Source organism: Mirounga angustirostris, unplaced genomic scaffold (assembly GCF_029215605.1).
Source record: "Mirounga angustirostris isolate CCGP_5_RB_7025 unplaced genomic scaffold, mMirAng1.0.hap1 SCAF_4, whole genome shotgun sequence".
In the NCBI taxonomy this organism is placed as follows: Eukaryota; Metazoa; Chordata; class Mammalia; order Carnivora; family Phocidae; genus Mirounga; species Mirounga angustirostris.
The window spans coordinates 98,655,290-98,668,507 of NW_026991712.1; the positions used below are offsets into that span (position 1 = coordinate 98,655,290).

Genomic DNA, 13,218 nt, shown 5'->3' on the forward strand with positions numbered 1-13,218 from the left:
CCTTCTGTGGCCTCACTCTCTTCTCTATAAAGTGGGGATAATAGTTGTGCCTACTTCGTGGAGTTGGGAGGATTAAATAAACTCTTGTCTATAGGATACGTTGGATAGTGGCTGGTACACTATAAGAAGTATTAGCTATTGTTTTTATCTGTAAAATGAGGGCCCCTGTGGTACTCCGGGATCTCTCAGCTCTCCTAAGGGAAAACCTGGACAACCTAAGAGTGCCAATTTGTGTGTTTCCTACGCACCTCTGCCCCATCAAACTCTCCCCATATCCCATACAGATAAAGAGTTTACACTAGTGGTTTAAAAGGGAAACAAGGAAAGCGTACCCTGTGTCGCATTATCCTGGGAAAAAAGCCACCCAGAGGGCAACTCTATCTATCCATCCGATGTGAATGTAAGCTGGGGTTTTCTCCAGCCTCAGTTCAACTGACAGCATGGAAACTGGTTCTGGTCAGAGAGTGAGGAATGGCAGGAGGAGCTTCTGAGCTTGGGCAGGGCTATGGGTTGGTCCCTAGGTCTCTCTGATCAGCCCCAGCCTCTAGCCCATTCAGTCCCCGGAGTCAGGAACTTTCTGCCAATTGCCATCTCTGGATACCATAATAGTAATAATAATCTCATGAACTAACACAGTACATCACATCCATCAAAACATAAGTGCTTCTCCAACATCCTTTGTCCGCGTGCACAGCCCATTTTTACGATGAGGACACTGAGGCTGAGAAAGACTTATCACCTGAGGCAAAACACTTGGCATTTAAGCCCGGCTGCCTTGTTTAAACTGTTGGTGATGTTTTTCCTGCATCCTCCGTGCATCTCTCACAGTAAGCTGCCCGATTCCTTTGTGGAACAGAAGCGGCGTCCTGAGTTGACATTGACATCCTCCTGAAGAGTCAACAATACCCACAGCCTTAGCCCAATAACTATAAAAAAAACCTTACTAATGAGCAAAAGGGATCACTGCAAACTGATTGCCCAGAGCTGCGATCCACTGGATCCTAGAGAATGGATCCCCCCCTCCCCACCATGAGGCCAGAGAGGAAAGCTTAATTCTGAGCTGAACCTCCCTCTTGGCTGGAAATCCCAGCCCCAGGTGCTCCCACCTCACTAGCCCAGTCTGCAGTCTGTGATTAGGGGCCCTAATGGCCATAATACCTCCAATGTGGTGTTTAAACCAATAAGGCTTCAGAGAAATTACGGTATGTTTAATAATGGCTTAATGACTACTTGTGAGATGCAAGGCTTCTGGTTCCTGTTTGGCCTTGATTTACAGCCCAACTCTGGCTGAGGACAGCCAAGAAACCCCCTCTAAGCCCCCAGCGGAAGAGGGAGGTGTTCACACCAGGCCTCTTGGATTCCTTTAAAAATTGAGAATTCAAATGAAATACAAATGATGTTTGACTCCCCATCCCTCTCACTAGTCTCTGGAGGCACTGAAAATAAAAAACAGTGTAACCCAGACTTGGGGACTCCTCAATCCACAGAAGGGAGCAGGGTCCCAGGGCACTCAGGTATTTCTTCCCGGATCTTAGGGTGGGGGCTGTTTCTCTTCTCAGAAATTCCAAGCCACCTCCCTAGTCCTATGCTTCCTTTTGGCTGGGGAGAGTCAACACCTAGGAGATGCCACCCTACCCTCATCTCCCTGCAAAATAGCAGGCCTGGGGCAGCAGAGCCCTGAGGTCTGGGCTGCAGCCAGCCTCTCTCCAGTGGATCCCCATGCATTCCCAAGTCATTTGAAAGGTATTCACTCCACATCTGCTGTTCAAACCTCAAACCCTCTAGGTATCCCTCCACCTGCTTCAAAGACAGCCTCTGCCGAACCCTGTTCAGTCCTGAGCTGTCCCTGCAAGTCTCCCTGAACCTTCTGGTTCTGCCTCTGCTTCTCAAACCCACCAGGAATACACAGAAAGGCTCCAAGGATTGCCTTGGTCCAGACTCCAGAGTCAGATGAAGACACCAGTGACAGTTCAAGGTCCCACAGCTAATTAATGATAGTGCCCAGGCCCAAACTTCCCAGCCCCCATTCCCGGATTAGAGCTGTTTCCACACACCTCTTCCCACACACCTCCTCCCAAGGACTCCTGTCCGTGAGGAACAAGGGATCTGCAAGGGAGGTGTTTTTGCAGAGGCAACGTTTTTCCAGCTCCCAGCCAAGAGTTAGGTAAAGGCCCAGCCCAGCCCCTCCCCCACCCCGCCCTTAGCCCAGGCTTATGTCGGGAGACCAGGCCTAAGAGTGTTTGTTGGGCGTGCCTCACGCCTCTGGGGGCGAGAACCTCCAGGCTGGATGTCAGGCCCAAGGGTGCTGCTCTGAGCAAGGGACTCACCAAGATGGGCAGACAAAAGGGACCCTGCCGTCGAGAGAAGGTGGTTTCCTCCCTCTGCTCGAACTGCCTCTGATACGCGGCCTGGGGTGAATCAGGGGGCTCCCGGGCTCCGAGGGGTTAACCCGCGCGGGGCCGCACGTGACGTGGATGGTTCCAGCATTAAGTCAGAGGCGCGGCCCCCTCCCCTGCCCCCCGCCCCCCGCCCCCCGCGGCGCGCGCCGCTCCCGGGGGCTCCGCGCCCCCGCGCCCAGGTCCCTCCCCCTTGGCGGGCGCTCACAGGCCGCACGGGCAGCGCGAGCCCCGGAGCCCCGGCGGCCTGTGCGCCGGGAGCCGGCATGGACCCCGAGCGCTGCGCGCTTTTCGGCGTGGGGCCCGAGCCCGGTCCCTACGCGGCCGCGGGGGACGAGCCACCCGGCCCCCAGGGGACCCCCGCCGGCGCGCCTCACCTGCACCCCGCGCCGCCCCGCGGCCCCCGCCTGACCCGTTTTCCGGCCTGCGGGCCCTCGGAGCCCTACCTCCCAGAGCCGGCCAAGCCGCCCGCCAAGTACCTGCAGGACCTCGGGCCCGGCCCGGCGCGCAACGGCAGCCACTTCTACGAGGGCCCCGCGGAAGGTAACGCGCGGCGCGGGCGTAGCGCGCAGCCCCGACCCGCTCTCCTTCCCTTCCCCGGCCCGCCCGGGCCTCCCTGCTTCCCTCGCCCGCTCGCCCAGCTCTCCACTTTTAGACCCTCTAGCCCTTCGCCACGGCTCCCTCAGAAGCCCCACCGGCGCTGGCCCAGGCCGGCGAAGCCCTCGCCCCGCGGGAGGCAGAGCCCTCCGTGCCTCCCGGGACGGGAACGGGAGGCGGGAGGTCGCGCGAGGGTGGAGCGGCGACGGCGACGGCCCCGGGCCCAGTGAAGCCCGAAGGCGACCGGAGGCGGGAAGGAGAAATCATGCTTGGCCCGAGCTGGCCTGGAGCTGCCACTGACCCAGAAGCCCGGACCGGGCCCAGGGCCCCGGGCGCCACGCGGAGCCCTCGGTCCCGATGCGGGGAGAGAAGCGCGGCTTTTGTGTGTGGCGCCCGTTCGGGGCCCTGAGCTTGGGCCCCGACCTCGAGTGGCCCAGCAGGACTCAGCCGAGGGCTGCGGCCTGGCCTCCGCCGGCTTCTCCGCCCCCACCCCCCAGGCCCAGCCTCCGTGGGGAAGGCGCTGCCGGCGCGTTAGGCATTCGGCGGCGCGGCCGCGGCCGGTCCCGCAGTACCGGGGCCGTTCTCAATGCGGAATAACTGTGTTCTTATTTCTCAGACTAACCTGGCCTCCCCGTCGTTATGCACGGTGATGGCCGCCCTTCTCGCAGTCTTGGCTTCCTCGCACTGGATCGTCTCGGCTGGGGCCGTCGAGAGCACCCCGGGCGGGCCTATCCCCTAGGCGCCTCGGGCTCCTGGGCCGGTGCCCCATGCGCCAAGGCCAGTTGGACCGCGCCATCTCCGGAGAACGCGCCTGAACGCCGGGGCCTGCCACACGGGCCCGCAGCCCTGCCGCCGTCCACTGCACCCGCTGACCTGCAGGAGTCTGGGCGCCCGCCCCATCTGCGCTGCCACATCCCGCACCTTAGGCCCAGGACTGGATCCTCTGAGATCGGCCCCATCCCGCCTCCACCCACTGGCGCCTCGCCGGCCTCCACCGAGCGGCCAGGCAGCTCGGGCCTTCGCCCAGGGCGGTGGGAATGTGTCGGGGAGGGCGGGGAGGTGTGTGGGGGTCAGCGGAGGAAATGAGCGAGTCCGCGGAGCTTCGTGTCTGTGCCCTTTGAAAGAGGCTCTCCTGATAAAAACCACAGTTGGGACTTAATGAAAAGCAGTTGGCCTGGCTCCTCTGATCCCCGCCAGACGGCGGCGGCCGCGCAGCCACATGAGCACCGCCGGGGACAGGTACCCGCGCTGGCTGGGCGCGCCGCGACGGGAGGGACCCACCCCTCGGGCCCGCGTCCTGCTGGGCGCGCGGGATCCGCACGCACCGCGAGGCCGCCAGGAGGGGCCCACTGCGGAGAGCGCTGGGGCAGAACGAGCGGCGGGGCGTGGAGGGACCCGGCGACGGCGAGGGTGTCAGCAACGAAATGCGTAAAAGTAAAACCAAGGAGTGTTAACCACCAAAAAGAAGGAAAAGGAAAATGAACAAAACAACGGAGGAGAGAGACGAGGAGAGGTAGACGAAAGTCGGCAAGCAGGGCAGAACGTCAATAAACAAACGGAGAACGAACAGAAGAACCAGGAAAAAAGCAAGCGCAGGATCAAACGATCGAACGAAGCGGGTAAATGGAGAAGGAGAGAAAGGACGAAGAAGAGTAGAAGCAGGGAAAAAAATGAAAGGAAAAAAGGGACATCATAACAGAGCAGAAAGCAGCAAAATCAAGTGGGAGAGGAAAATTAACGATTCAAGTTGAGCGGAGGACCGACCAAACGAAAAACAGGAGCAGCGGGTGCCAGCGGAGCCTGGGACCCCGGCCGCCTCTCGCCTTGCGGGTGCCCAGGGCCGCAACTCGGCGAGCGCAGGCCGCTTGCGTCCCTGCGGCGGAGCGGGGCTGCGGGGGAGGAACGGCCCCGGGGGACTCGGGCCACGCAGTCTACGAGGTGGGAAGTGGCGGCAAAATTTCCCTGCTTCTAACTTGACGGGCTCCGAGCGTTTCCAGTTCAAACCAGTGAGCGTGCAGCTGCGCCCCATCTGCGGCGCGATCTCGCCGAGGCCGGGCAGTCCGGCGCTGGAGAGCCTGGCGCGCTTCTCCCGCTCTTTGCGGCGCCCTTGGCCGAGAGCGCCCAGCCCTGCCCTGGACCCCGGCCGCGTCCTGGCGGTGCAGCGCGGCTGCTCAGAGGGCCGGAGAAGTGCCGGGCCGGTCCTTCCCGGTCCGCTCCCCGGCTTGGCTCTCTGACCTGGGAACGCGCCCGCCGCCTCGGAGGCCCAGAACGGAGCACCGAAGGCCGCGCTCACCGGACCGGCCGCAGACCTCGTGAAGGATTCCAAGTCAGAGGCCCCCCGCCGGCTGAGGCGTCTAGGCCAAAGCCGGAAACTCTAGGGAGAGCACCAAGCCCCGCTGGGGTCCCGCGCACGGCGTTTATGCACACGACGGCTTCAGCCGGAGCTGCGGAGCTGCGAGAGCCCAGGCCTCTGCGAGCTCTGCGCATCGCGTGGGAAACCGCGCGCAGGCCGAAAACCGGGGGGTGGGCCCGGCGGCCTCAGTGGACGCTAGCTGAGAGGGCAGTGGGGCTCCCGGTTGGCGTCCGGAGCGAGCAGTAGGGCTCCCGAGCCGCTAGCGGGGGAGGGGGGGGGCTCTGGCGGCCCCAGGGTGCGGGCGAGCAGCGGGGCGTGGGAGCCGGTCAGGGACCGAGCACCGTGGCCGCCTCAGAGGTTTTTGTCCTGGCTCCTGTCTTTCTGGCCCGCCGGACCTCGGCTGTGGTGCTGCAGGTGTGGGGGCTGTGGACCCCCTGGTGCTGAGCCCCAGGATTCCAATCTCTACCATGAACACTCCCCCTTAACCACCCAGTGTCCCCACCGGGTGCAGGTGACCCCCAAACACAGCCTGCATACACCTGGAAAGTGCTCGGGGCCTCCGGGTGCACCCTGCTGTTTACAAGCTCAGACTCAAACTTGGGGCTGCCTTTCCTTCCTTTCCTTGACTGCTGCCCTTCGCTGACCCCACCTCCCCTCTTTTCGCCACTGCGCCTTGCTCTTCCGGAGACATTCTAGGAGGTGTGCCCCTGTCCCCCCAAAGAGGGGGATGCTGGCTTCTCCCCAGAGTCCTTCAGGTAGATGGAGGTTTCAGGGCCATGGCGATGAGGAGGGGACAAGTACCCCGGTCCCCTGGCAGGGCTGTAGACTGGGCAGGCGAGGGAGGCCAGCGGAGGCCAGCAGCCTTTTCTGGGTGGCTATTCCGAAAAGTCCTGCTGTGCTTTTATCTCTTACTCTGGTCGCTCAGAGCCCAGAGCTAGTCACTTCCTCTGGGCAGATCCTGTTTGGACAGACACTGAGGGCCCAAGAGCCAGATGAGCAAAGCCTCAGAAGTTTGGAGGGCCCTCTGTAGTGATGTCAATGCTCCCCTTATCCCCATCCCTGAGCCACCCTCACCCTTTTTTGCCTCGAGTCCAGCAGGACCTCCCTTTGAACCCAGAACTCCAAGACCACCCCCTCAAACCTGCTAGATGTGGGGTGTCCCCTTCCAGTCTCCCACTCCCCCTGACCATTTTCAATTATTTGGCTCAGCTTCCATGAGTCCTTCTCCCTAAGCTGCTGCCCATGGAACTACCTCTAGAACCAAAACATGTGGGCCAAGAATGGAAGTCAGTGGCTGGCACACTTTCTCCTCGATGCTCCGCCTGAGCTGTGAGCTTGGTGCCCGAGGGCAGGTCCCCTGACTCTGCCAGGCCGTGGAGCTTCCTGCACAGCCTGGGTGGTCCTGGGAGGTCCCTGACCACCTTCCAGCTGGGGGAGACCTTGCCTGACTTGTCCTCCATAATGCAGACAGGGACTCTTCAGAGCCAGAGCCCGAGAATCCCATCTCCCTGGTCCCATGCTTCCCTGATGGTAGCTGTGATCCTGACACCGAGTCCCAAGGAGGAAACAGCCTCCTGGTGCCAGCCTGCTGGGCCTCCGGGGGCCCAGGCCCCTGCTGGGGATGGGCCAGGGCAAGGGCCAGGCTGCATGAGTCAGTGGGGCATCTTTGTGGCAGGGCTCCTGCTGTCCCAGTGGACTCTTGGAGATTTCATGGCAGTGCCGCTGGGGGCCTCGCCAGAGGAGAGGGCGGAGCAATCGGGGTGACCTATTTTTCACCATGACCGGGTTGTGGCAGGGCTCCACCAAGCCTACCGAGTGAGGGTTAGCGTGTCAGAGTGGGGCTGCTGGGAACTGTGCCCAGCTGCAGTCAGGTCCTCCCTCCCTGCTTGCTCATCATGGGCAGTGGGGGGGCCATTGGAAACTGCCGAGGAGGGAGGGGGCAGTCCATGGCCAGAGTGATGGGGTTGGGAGCTGGGTCCTCTTTCGACACTGGTCCCCCAAGCCCTGACTCTCCTCTGCAGATAGCCGACCTTCTGCTCTCTAATGCTGGAGCTCAAGTCTTGGGCCCAAACATCACAATTTTCGGAGGAATGAGATAATCTTTTTTTGGACGCTTCTTTGCCCCATCTTGCCCTTCACGCCCCAGGGCTGGGGGATTTGACATTGCCCTGAGATTTGGGGTCCAAAGAATGAGGCACAGCCAGACAAGCCAAAGGGGATCTGAGTGTCCCTGTCTGTCCCCTGCCTGGACCTGGGACCAGAGGCAGGGGCATGAGGACCTGGGAACCACGTTCCCTCCCCCCACCCCCAACAGCCAGGGCCAAGGAGGCACTTCCTGGCAGGGGCAGGAGACGTCCACCACCCCCTGCTCACCCCCTCCTCCCGCCTCTGCGCCAGGCCCTGCCATGGCGCCAACCCTGGCACCCCCACACCCTGTGGGACGCACCACCACAAAGCGCTTCCCCGAAATGAACCCTCGTCTGGCCCCAGCAGATCCGCCCAGACCACAGAGCACATGGTTCCCCAGGGCCCCCTCCCCAGCTGGAGGCTCAGCAAGCAGGCCTCCGAATGCCAGGCTCCCATGGAGGGTGGCTGCTGGGACGAGGGAAGAGAAAGGAAGGGGGAGGCGGGGACTGAAGCGTCAAACGTCCTGCCCCCTCCCCCAGTCCACCCACAAAACCCCCTGGTTCGGTTTCCATCCTCCTTTTTGTGTTTTCCATTGCAGCCGAGGAGAAGGCCTCCAAAGCTGCCAGCTTCCCCCAGCTGCCCTTGGACTGCCGAGGGGGGCCCAGAGACGGGCCCTCTAACTTGCAAGACTCCCCAGGCCCTTGTCTGGCCAGCCTGCGTGTCCCTCTGTCCCCGGGACTGCCTGATTCCATGGAGTTGGCCAAGAACAAGAGCAAGAAGCGCCGTAACCGCACGACCTTCAGCACGTTCCAGCTGGAAGAGCTGGAGAGAGTCTTCCAGAAAACCCACTACCCTGATGTGTATGCCCGGGAGCAGCTGGCTCTGCGAACGGACCTCACCGAGGCCCGGGTACAGGTGAGGGCACCCCGGGCATGGGCCTCTCTGGCTGCCTCTCCCACCCTGACCACGGGCCAGGCCATGGAAGGGCCGGGAGAGGTGGGTGCTGGTGCCACGGAGACCCGCCTTTCCCAGATGCCTGCTCTCAGCACCCCTCCATGCCCAGCTCCGCTGCCACCACGGGCCTGCAGCCCAAGTGCCTCATGGGGGTGGTGGCCTCTGGGAGTCCAAAGACCTACCTGTCTGGGAGTCCTTGCTCTGCCACTTCTAGCTGACCAGGTGACTTGGGGCATGTCCTTGGATCTCTCAGTCTCGCTTTTCCTACCTAGGATGGTCTTTGAGGATCACAGATGTGACAGCCTTTCGGAAGCAGTGAAATGCTGAACACATCGGGCTACTCCCGAGGTAGCTGCCCAGAACAGGAGGGTCCCCACTGCGGGGGGGGGGGGGGTCTGAGACCCAGTGATGCTCAAAGCCATCCCGAGCCAGCGACTGTCAAGCCCGCCATCTCCCAGACCCCAGCCGGGAGAGCTTGGCCAGGGGCCCTTCCCCACCCAACCAACTCTCCCCAGCAGAGATCAGGCCGCAGGGCTTCCTGGGTAGGCTGTGGCCAGCTTCAGGTAGGGGTTGGGGGTGAAGGGACGGAGGGATGCTGAGAACAGGGGAAAGGGAGAAGGGAAGTCCACGTCCAAGACATGTCGGAAGTGAGAAAGAACATGAAGGTGGCAGGCGGAGGGTGGGGATGGGGAAGGAGGCTTCAGTAAAAGCCTGGCCCAAGAGGAAGATGGTGGTTGTTTGCCTTGCTTTGACTTTGAACTGGCATGAGGCACAACAGGCTCCCTGAGGCCAAGTAGGAGGCACTGGGAGAGGGGTGGGATTTGGGCTTCTCAGGAGAGGTGAGGAGGTGACTTCTAGACAGAGGAGATTCTCTTTCCCACCACAGAGGAGACCTAATAGGGACAGAGCTCATACACAGCACACCCTGTATGGGGCCTCCCTCTGGCTGAATATGGGGCCTGGCAGGCCAGTCCACGAAGAGGCCGGCTGCCTTCTAGCAGAGAAGGCCCTACAGCTGGATTCAGCGTAGGACCAGAGGGGCTTAGGCTGTTTCCCCTTCTCTTCTGGGTCCTCCTGCTTTCATTTTCCTCCCAGGCAGCACCCAAAACACACTTCTAGGACTGTCCTCCCAGGGCGCCCCAGGACCTGGGCCAGCAGGGTAAGAGACCGAGCATTCACAACAGTCCCAGAGTCCATGAGCCACGGAAGTCCGGAACATCAAGTCTCCGGACCCTCTGCGAGCCTCTGGATAGCCGTGGCCATGGAACTGCCTTGGAGAGGCGGAGCACAGCCCCCCACTCCTCTCCCAGGCCTTTTCAACGCCGAAGGGGTGCAGGGGCGGCCACAAGGCTCTTTTCTCTGACAGGGATGTGACAGCCACCCGCAGGCCCTACCCCATGGAGAGCAGTAAGCCACCACACAGAACAGTGCAGAGGGCAAGGCCCAAGTGCAGGCGGAAGTCTACAGTGGGCGCTGCAGAGACAACCAGGGATGACGGGGAGGAATGCCCGGTGAAGCAGTCCAGACTCCTTCATCTACCCGAGGGGGAGGGAGGATAGAGAAGGAAAGGCCCAGCAGCTGGGCAGGTGGGATGGTCCGTCCCTGACCTTGCCCCAGGCCTGCTCTGGGATCTCTGCATCTGGGGCTTAGGGGGTTCGGGGTCTGCCAAGCTCCTTAACTGTCGTGGCTTCACCTGTCTGAGCGGTAGGAACGGCCACCATGGGGGCGTGTGTGAGGGGCCGAGGTGGGGTTCCTTTCACACACACACACTCTCACACACACACACAACTTCTTTTGTCATGGCTCCCAGCTAGATCCCTGGAAAGCAAGGGGATGGTTTGGTTTGGTTTGGTTTTGATATTGCCAACATCTAGCCCAGAGCCTGACACAGAAATGTTTATTAAATGACAGAAATACAAAACGTGGGCACTGGTACCATAAATGTAACAGCCACAGGGCCTCCGCCAAGTGACAGATTCGGCACAGATAGGTACACAGATGCGCGTGACACAGGGAGGCCACCCTCACCTGCCGGGAGCTCCCAAGTGAGTGGGAGACACAGATTACAAAAGGGACAATGGTAATAGGGTGTGGTGAGTACGAGAGAGATGCCAGCGCATCACCCAGGCCAGCGGCAACATATGCGTGTGTGTCAGGGTGAGGCGGTAAGTCGAGGCAGGGGAAGGCTGAGGCGAGGCAGGGAGTCACAAGGTAGCAGATGCATTCAGAGGCAAGTTGGCTTGAGAGGCAAGTAGGAAGAATCAAGCCATACTGCCTGGCTGGGGGTGAGGCTGCGGAGAAGGGCAGGGCTCAGTGCCCAGGGGCCTTCTTAAGGAGCTGGGCTCTGACCTGAGGCTGGGAGGCAGGGAGCCCGGGAGCGGAGATGAGGCAGGGGGGCTAGAGGTCTGTGCCCTGGTACGCCTAGCCAGTGCCCAGAGCCTCTGCGGCCACAGATTCCACGACACCCTTAGTGGCACAGGCGGGCTGGAGAACCAAGAGAGTGACTCAGCCTGGTGACTGGGGGGTGATGGGTGGCCCAAGGGACCAAGAAGCCCCCCCCCCCGCCCCCCGGTTCCCCTGGCCCGGAGAATAGGGATTTACAGGCTGCTGCAGCTCAAGCTCCTCCAGCCAGAGCCAGCTCCCCATCCTGCAGGACACCCCCACCCACTCTCTCCCCAGGGGGCTCTATTCCTCAGGGCCGCTTTGTCACTCCCTCAGCCTCTCCCCTCGTTCCCCAGGTCTGGTTCCAGAACCGCAGAGCGAAGTGGCGGAAGCGCGAGCGCTATGGGAAGATCCAGGAGGGGCGGAACCCCTTCACATCTGCCTACGACATCTCTGTGCTGCCCCGAACAGACAGCCACCTGCAGGTGAGACCCCAGCTGGCCCTGCGTCAGGGCCTGGCCACATCCCCCAGGGTAGCGTGGGCCCCAGGGAGACCTGAAGCAGCATTAGGACTCTGCGGGACCATGGGTAAATCACTTCTCCTCTGCAAAGTGAGGCTCCTCCCTGTCTCGTGAATGAGGCATGCCGAACAGCTGGTACTGAAGCAAATCTCATTTGGAGGTGCAGTGGCAGGGGGCTCCGGAGATGCCATTTCAAGTGTCGGGGGTAGGCGGGAGCAGATTCTAGACCTGGGCCAAGTGGAGGTTTCCTGCTAAGTTTCCAGAGCCCTGAGGGCAAAGACAGAACCCCCAGGTAAGGGAGGCAGCCCCTGGGCTGTTGATTCATGGGCCTTCTTTTCTGTCTCTCTTTTCAGCTGCAGAACTCCCTGTGGCCCAGTCCAGGGTCCGGGAGCCCCCCCGGCCCCTGCCTCGTGTCTCCAGAGGGCATGCCCTCCCCATGCATGTCTCCATACTCCCACTCTCATGGGAATGTGGCTGGCTTCATGGGGGTGCCAGCCTCCCCTGGAGCCCACCCTGGCATCTACTCCATCCATGGCTTCTCCCCTGCCCTGGGGGGCCACAGCTTTGAGCCTACCCCAGATGGCGACTATAGGTCTCCAAGCCTCATCTCGCTCAGGGTGAAGTCCAAGGAGCCACCCAGCCTACTGAACTGGACCACGTGATCGGTTGCGTGGACATGCAGACTAAGCTGCCCACCCCCCTTTTCTGTTCCCAGCTGCTCCCACCCCATCCCAGCCTGGATGCCAGAGAGGGCACACCTCTGCCTCCAAGCCCCAGTCGGTTCCCGGAGGCCCAGGCAGAGCAGCTGGGATCCTCAGCCTCCTGCAGGGAACAAGCTAGAGTTTTTTTTTTTTCTCTTAAAATAAGGTGGGGCTGCCCAGGACAAAGGGGGCTGCAAAGCAGGTAGGACTCTTCCTACCACACACTGGGTCCCTTCATCCAACTCTGGGCTGGAGGGAGGAAGACACTGCCCTGCTTCTGCAGACTTTGTCCAAGTTTAAGTGTCATCCCTCCAGCTGAAATGGCTGAACTGGTTCCTCATTCAGGGAACCCAGGAAAACAAGAGGATGACACAGGTTGAACCAGGAGCAGCTCTTTGTGACTAAGGGGAAACTAGTGTTGCAGCATGAGCATCTAGGGCCAGCCTGACTCCCTCCTCGCACCACCAGGGGGCGAGCACTCGGCGTCCGGAGTTCACAAGGGCCTGAAGGCCACTGGGGAAAAGGTGCCAGAAAAGGTGCCGGGAGGCCCAGCTCCAGCCACCCCTTACTCCTGCCCTGTGCCCCCGCCCCCAACATGCCATGAAGTCCTCACCCCCTCCAAGGGGGCAGAAAGGCCACCAGAAACCACCAAATATTTGGATTCTCTTCTGTGGGCTCAGGCCAGAGCTATGCCATAGAAACTGTAAGCTCCCCTGGTTTACTCATTAGATGTTGGTAAGAATAAAACAGACTTCCACGGATTCTAAGCCCCTGAGATCTCAAACCCCACTTTTGTAAAAAAAAAAAAAGGTGTGCTGCCCAGCATAATAATAAAGATGGCAGTATTTTTTAGACCAGGTAATTGTGTATCCTCAGGGTTTGACAATGGGTTAGCTGGTCCGTGCCCAGGGTTCAGGCTGGGCAGGCCCTCCTAAGGGGCCAGCGGGGATCCTGGGGGCTAGGGGAAGGTGGGCCTGCAGCAGGGCCCCCAAGGCCAATAGACGCCATGCCTGGCCCTTTCACCTGCCTAGGATCGGGTCGAGGGCTGCTGGGCCCATGTGGAAGGGAAAATGGGGAGCTGGGGTGGGAAGGCGGAGATAAACTTGTGGCTGAACTGGCAGTGGAAGGGGGGCTGGAATGAAAGATGGGGGAGTCCACTGAGGGCTCTGAGCTCCCCTGGGCCAGAA

At 61.0% G+C, this 13,218-nt stretch overlaps 1 protein-coding gene across 1 annotated transcript; it reads left to right on the forward strand.

The window, feature by feature from the left end:
• Positions 1–2,548: 2,548 nt before the first annotated feature.
• On the forward strand, positions 2,549–12,884 carry ALX3 (ALX homeobox 3). Its single transcript, XM_045897011.3, has 4 exons — positions 2,549–2,939; positions 8,072–8,388; positions 11,166–11,294; positions 11,684–12,884. Exons 1-4 carry the CDS (start codon positions 2,663–2,665, stop codon positions 11,990–11,992), a joined length of 1,032 nt encoding a protein of 343 aa, XP_045752967.1. The 5' UTR covers positions 2,549–2,662; the 3' UTR covers positions 11,993–12,884.
• The last annotated feature ends 334 nt before the right edge of the window (positions 12,885–13,218 follow it).

Coding starts and splice junctions, on each gene's coding strand:
- ALX3 (XM_045897011.3), top strand. CDS start 2,663: ATGGACCCCGAGCGCTGCGCGCTTTTCGGCGTGGGGCCCGAGCCCGGT. Junction 8,389..11,165: donor TCACCGAGGCCCGGGTACAG/GTGAGGGCACCC, acceptor CTCGTTCCCCAG/GTCTGGTTCCAGAACCGCAG. Junction 11,295..11,683: donor GAACAGACAGCCACCTGCAG/GTGAGACCCCAG, acceptor CTCTCTTTTCAG/CTGCAGAACTCCCTGTGGCC.